Source organism: Poecilia latipinna, unplaced genomic scaffold, assembly GCF_001443285.1.
Source record: "Poecilia latipinna isolate Pla-1442-1.1 unplaced genomic scaffold, P_latipinna-1.0 Scaffold4311, whole genome shotgun sequence".
In the NCBI taxonomy this organism is placed as follows: Eukaryota; Metazoa; Chordata; class Actinopteri; order Cyprinodontiformes; family Poeciliidae; genus Poecilia; species Poecilia latipinna.
The window spans coordinates 19,622-26,261 of record NW_015116927.1 but is presented as its reverse complement, the minus strand read 5'-3'; the positions used below and the strand labels follow the sequence as shown (position 1 = coordinate 26,261).

General features: G+C 40.9%; 1 protein-coding gene across 1 annotated transcript in view; it reads right to left on the bottom strand.

Moving 5' to 3' along the window:
* Positions 1–2,175: 2,175 nt before the first annotated feature.
* Positions 2,176–6,640, bottom strand: part of LOC106942481 (equilibrative nucleoside transporter 4-like) — an 18,250-nt gene continuing 13,785 nt past the window's right edge. Inside the window, exons 3-7 of the mRNA XM_015025762.1 lie at positions 6,486–6,617; positions 6,286–6,399; positions 5,074–5,202; positions 2,579–2,653; positions 2,176–2,507 (exon numbers count right to left, since the gene is read on the bottom strand). Coding sequence (XP_014881248.1) covers positions 2,209–2,507; positions 2,579–2,653; positions 5,074–5,202; positions 6,286–6,399; positions 6,486–6,617 — 749 coding nt within the window. The 3' untranslated portion in view covers positions 2,176–2,208. The remainder of the gene's footprint in view (positions 2,508–2,578; positions 2,654–5,073; positions 5,203–6,285; positions 6,400–6,485; positions 6,618–6,640) is intronic.

Genomic DNA, 6,640 nt, shown 5'->3' with positions numbered 1-6,640 from the left:
CACACACACACACACACACACACACACAGACAGATACAGGCTTCTTTCTTTGGTTTCCTAAATTACACACACACACACAAACAGAGAGACTGATCCATTAGCTGATTAAAAAGACATGCACGCCAAAAAGCACTGGTACTCCTGATTGTCCCATAATGCACAGCCCATCGTTTCCCTCGGCAACAGCTTCAGGACACACAAACGCAGCCCGATCTCACACACACACACTACAGTGTAACACCAGGGGTTTTTATTAGATGCCTGACACAGGCTTAATGGCATGCAGGGATTAAAACACAGAAATCCGGTTCTGCTTTAAACGTCTCTACAAAATGAATTCTGCTTTTCCTCCTTCATTTTTTCCTTTTCTTTACCCACCATTTCATTGTCTCGACTGCTCTTCTGCTCTCTTGCCCTCTCCCCTCACCTTATCTTCCCCCTTTTCCGCTGCAGTCATTTTCAGAAAGATAAGTCTTTTCCGTCTGTCTCTTATTCTAATCAACATGGATCCTTTATTCAGAAGGCCTAAGCCTCTTTTCCCTTCACCCCTGTTTTCCCTCATCAACCCACGTCACGTTCTGTCCTTCATATCGCATCCTAATAACACAGCTCTCTCTCTTCCTCTCTCTCTCATTTTGGCTCAAAGGTTTGTCTTTTTGAATGGCAGCCAAAAAAAAGCAGCCCGTGAATAACTCTGCATTTTTAAACCAGGTCTGATAGGAAAAGTCTCCCCTCAGATACCAACAAGGACGCAGCAGCATAGTTGAAGTTCCTGTCGTTTCCTCCTGAAATAGTTTACGGTTGTGACACTTACTGTATGCTGGGTTTTATTATCAAAATGTGGAAGGGCAACAGCAGGGAGAGTATCTGCTGCTCCACGCAGAATTTAAACTCCAAAGTGTCCGTTTGAACATTTTCCCAAACTTCAAAGTGTTCAGCTGGGATTTGGTGCGAGAACTTAACATGAAGAACTGCATCAGTGTGACGAAATAAGGAAAATTATTTTTTAAAAACAATTGACAAAAAAATCATCTGAAAAGTGTGGAGTGTCTCTGCACAGAGGGGCGTAAGAATATATGTGATTGTGGATAAAATGAGTTCCTATTTATTATTTCTCCAGCCAATAGGAATGGACGCCTCCAGTGGTGTGCACAAAGGAGATACTGTAGAAAATAATAACTTACACCATAACTGGCTGATTCACCCAAGAGAGCACATGTCCTTTAATTTAGGACATGTGGTCGTAAATTAAAGGGTTATCTCAGTTTACAGTTAGAGTCAGACATGTTTATTCATCTGGATTATTCTTTAAAACATAATTTAAGATTTCTTAAACTGTTATACGACAGTGAAAGCGTAAAGTGCATTTTCAAAGTTTTCAGGGCGTTAGCTTCACTTCAGATTGAGACAAGCTTGAACACAGCAGACGGATCAGGGAGGAAGCTGCTAGGTTAGAAAACAGGAGTCTAACTAAACACTGTCCCACATGTCTTATGAATACCTACACTATCATACAGCTGCAAACATGAGAGATTCCTGTGAACCTAAACCGTGAGGATTTATCAGGGAAACAATAAGCGACGCACAGCTTAACTACTCAGAGAGTCAGGGTGAAAGCCATTGCTCAAAGGAAGAAATGTGAAGCAAACAACAAACATGCTTCTGAAGGTTCTCTGGTAAGATGAGACCAAAGTGCAACTTTATGACCTGCATGCAAAATGATATGTAAAACCTGTGGAAAGCTTCAGGTCGGGGCGCAGCGTCACCTTCCAGCAGCCAGAGCTACAACGGGATAATTTAGGTCGAAGCATAATCATGTGTCAGAACGGACCAGTCAAAGTCCTGATCTAAATCCAGTTGAGAATCTTCAACAGGACATGAAAATGTATGTCTACAGACCATCTTCAGCCAATCTGGCTGAGTTTGTGCTTTGTTTGAGGAAAAGAAGAAAAGAAATTCAGCTCTAGACATTCAAACATCCCCAGAGGATTTGTTGTTTTAACTGGAGTGAAAGGCGAGAAAACAAAGTAATGGCTGAGTGAGAATATGTAACACTCAGCTCAAATCAATATTTGAACAAAATTTTGTCAAAGCCTTTCATTATTTTCCTTCCTGTTACGTGTTGATGTATCTAAAACAAACAATTCCTAATTAAATTCAAATTAGCGGATGAAATGCAGCAAAAGTTTAAGTTAAATCAAAACATTTTTACGGCGCCGTTGTCGGGGAAAAACATACAAATATCACTTCCTCTGCGGTGACATCGTGATGGACCCTGTATCCAGTCCCAGCGTCCCGTGGGTCGTGACATTTGACTTGACCTTTGCCCTGGGCGTGGCCGGTGTAGTAGCGGACGAAGCGCGAGCGTCGGACGACGAGGTGCAGCAGAAAGCACAGCATCTCCATGCTGATGGAGATGAGGAAGAAGATCAGCGTGTTCTTCTTCTCGTCAGGGATCAGCAGCTTGGTGAAGATCCGGGACAGCGAGATGATCACTCCGGCCGTGCCTGAAACGTTCGGCCACTGTCAGAGAACGTAAGTGTGTGGAAACATTACGTTTCTTTGTGAGCATACTTACTTTCCCCGGTCATCACCCCTTGAGTGTACCTCTTGGGCAGCATCCCCATGTAACCATAGAAACTGGACTGCTGCACTGGGAGAGCGAGAGGGAAGTGGTTATGAGTGCAAACGGAGACCGAATGCTGCGACAACACGATTTATGGAGACAGTCTTGTTCCTGGACCTCTGTAGGCAACTTTAGAGAATATTTCCAGGAACTAGACTGTGACCAGGTCAATAAAACAGACCATATTAGAGTCAGAAAGACAACAAAATCTAAACTTGTCCTTCTAGTTTTGTGTTGATTGTACCAAAGATCCATCTGGCAGAACTCATCTTCATCATCCTCCAACATAGATATCCATATTTAATTACATTCTGACCAACTTTAGACATCTGTTAGCGCAGTGTGATTACTTAATAACAGCTGTTTCTATTACAGCTGACAGGTAATAAAAATCTATTAAAAAGAGTGAAAGTTTGTCTAAAGTTATGAACTTTATAAATGCCTTAAAAACAAAAAAATTTCATTATTTGCATGAAAATTTATTTTATAGAGCAAAAAGCCTCTTTTACTTACATCCGATAACAAGAAATCACCTAAGTTATTAAAATCGATTTTTTTTTTCAACCAAAATTTGAAATAACTTTTCCAAGGGAGATGAATAAAGCCTTGTCAAAGCCTCAGTTACCTCAAGGCTGTTCGATCATATCTGTCTTTGTGGGAAGCCCAAAAAACTGTAGTTATTTCAGGGAGCCCTCTGACAAAAGTTTAATTATATTTTTTCAGTTTTAGCTTCTCTTCCTTGGCTCTTTGTTAAATTCAGAATAGTATTTAAAATTATTTGTTTTGCATCTTACTGATCAAGCTCCATCTTAAATCAGAGATGGTTCCTAACACAGTTCTTAGCTCTCAGACTCCACCAGGTTTACTGCTGGCTATTAGTTTCTAAACGTAGAACGGGAGGCAGATAATTCAGGTGTCATGCTGGAACTAACTCCTGCCTATTTTAGGCTAAAGCTTTACCTTTTTTATGAAGCTCATCAGCTGCAACTACCTATCTTATTATGTTTCTATAGATTTAGGCTGCTGGAACTCATACTGAACACTTTCCCTCACTCTGCTGCTTTTTCCTACTACTCTCCAATTATGCTCTATATGTGTTTAATTCTGAAATTAGCTTCTTGTTCTCTCTTTGTTATTTCTCATCATAGATGGTAGACCTGGCCTTACATGTCCGAGTTTAGCTGTTAATAACTTCATGTTTTCTCTCTTTGTGAACAATCTGGGCAATCTTTAATTGCATAGATTGAACTACTGTTTGTTTCAGAGCTTATCTATCTTCTTGTGTTTCTCTCGTAGATGAAGCCACTAAAGAGCTGTTGCAGCCATTAAAACCAGCGGGCTGCACCAATTGCAGTTTTCTGGCCGATCGCTGATCACCAATCTTTTAAAAAGCCTAACTTACCGATTCCGATTTTGGCCGATGCCGATTATTTTGTCTGAAATGTTGCTCAATATATTAAGAAAGTTGCTGACTTTTCAACAGTAGGGTGACTACTGTTAACTGTAGATGCGCAGACATGAACTGGTCGGCCGGCTTGTCAGTCAAACCTCTCACACGAGAAAAGAAAAGCACAGTGGTTGATTTTTAGACCTTTGCCGAGGTTGATAACATCGGTGCATAAGATCGGCTTCACATGTAAAAATCGGCTGATCACCGATCTCCCAAAATTAAGGAAATCGGCACCGATAAATCGTCTGACTGATAAATCGGTGCACCCCTAATTAAAACATCATGTTTCTTCAACACAAATAGTCCTTCCTGTTTCACTTTTCTTTTTGTTGTTGTGCGTCTGCTCTTTTCTTAAGCCCTGAGTCGATTGCGACCGGTGCTTGTTAACTCTGAGCCATCTTCTCTTCCTGCTTGTTAAAAAGGAGTTGTTACTTTCCACTGTGGTCACATGCATGCTCAGTAGGATGGTGTTGCACAATTTTAATACAGTTGGCTGGGCTTCCTTAAACTGTACACGTTTTATGAGCAAGAAGGACAAACTGACCTTGACTGAACTGTGATGTACCTACAATTAATTGCATACACAGATTTAAGCTTGTGTATACGATTGAACAGACTTGATTATTTATTTAAACTTAAACTTGATCTAAATATGGTTGTTTTACTTCCAGAATCTGTTTCTCTCTGTCAGTCTTGCTTTCTGCTCTCCCATCCTCTTGGATTTCGTCTGTTAACTACCAGAACTGTATTGTGTTTGTCTTTGCTTCCCTCAGTGTTTATGTTACACTGAGGGAAGTGTAACATCCTCGTCGGATTCTCTCGTTTGCTCTTTTTATTTGCTTCCTTGTGTCTTGCTCTTTTTAGTGCCTTCGTCGGAAATACTTGCTGTTTATTACATTTTCATTCATCCTTACATTTGTCTCAGTGAAATTGCACTAAATTTGTGCTGTCCAGTTAGGTAAATTGATCAAGCTGTTTAATGGTAGAGATAACCTACCTGTGCATCCGAAGGCCACCACTCCCACTGACAACAGGTTGATGACGTAAGCCTGCTTGGTGGTGAATTTTTCCAACCAGACGTCAAACAAGCTGACAAAGATGAGCGGCCCCAATGCTAAGATGTAACCTGCAGAGTTACAGCGATGATTTAAACTCATCTGGTCTATGGTGTGTAGATATACACGTTTAAATATATGACAAGGCCGTCTTGAAGAACATCATCGCCTTCGCAGTTTAATCTCAGAGCTACGAATTTATAAACCACACAGAAAAGCTCCTGAGCAGACGAAACATTTCAAAAGTTATTCCCTCAAGGGTGCAGGCAGAGCTATTTTAAGGTACAGAGTGCAGCGGTGAACGCTCGCGCTCACGCAGTGAAAAACAGCAGAGAGACCAAAATCCTCCTCAGAGATATTTTTTAAAAAACTATACTTTTTTTATTCCTGCTACAAGGATGGTTTTCCTTTCATTTCTGCTACTGAGGAGCCTTTACGTTTATGTACTTATCTCCAAAATCACAGTGATAAATTGAACCTACGCACATCATAGATATGGAGTTGTTTTAAAGACATTTCAATGATTAATTTAGCATAATTTTAAAAAAATTTTAAGGGAGCTGTACTTGAGAAAGCACTATGCTAGTTAAGATTTTAAATGCTTTGAAAGATGGCACACGTTATTATCTTTTTATAGCTACTCTCAGTTAAAGCTGGGGCTGCACAATAATTCAATAACAACACATATCGCAATAGACACACGATCAGTATCAATGGAATATTCAATATTCAGCATGTAGCATATTCACTGAACTCTGATCAAGAACTGCACAGCATTCTGGGAGACGTAGGCAGAGGAAAGACTTGAGCCGTTCAACCTAAACGGCGCAGCGAGCTAAGCAAGGTTGGTGGCGTCAACTAACCCACTGGCTCTTTGGTTACCTAGCAACCCATTCACTCTATGGTTACCTAGCAATGACCTGCTTGAGTAATTTGCGCAGCAGCAGTTTCATGTTTCTCCACAGTGTCTCATAACTAATTAAAAATAAACAACAACAGTGCAGAGTGAAAATTGTGGATAAAAACAGAAAAGGTCACCATTTTGGCAGCATTTCAGATTATTTAAAACAAAAAACGAACTAATAATTATTGACATCAATTGATATGAAACACTTATGATAAGTTCTTCAGTCCTGGATAAAGTCTGGACTCACCCACAGTAATCCTGGTGTGCATGCTGAGCCTCTCCACCAGCACATTGTTGAGGATCACAGCCAGCAGAGCGACCACTATGTACGTCAGACTCATGTCAAACACTATGGATGTTCCTGAAACACACCAGAAAGGTGGAGCTCCTGAGGGTGCAGAGGGCTCGTTTGTGCATTTGCATGCATCGCCTCATGCACATTAATACCCTGAAACTTGTGATGCAGGTAGTCGACGTCGGTGATGAAGCTGTTGTACGGCAGCAGGAAACCCACTCCAGCCAGCAGCATTGCAAAGTAGATGCCATGGTAACGGTCATCAGGGATCGGCTGCTCAAAGTCTGACGAGGGAAAACAGGAGAGT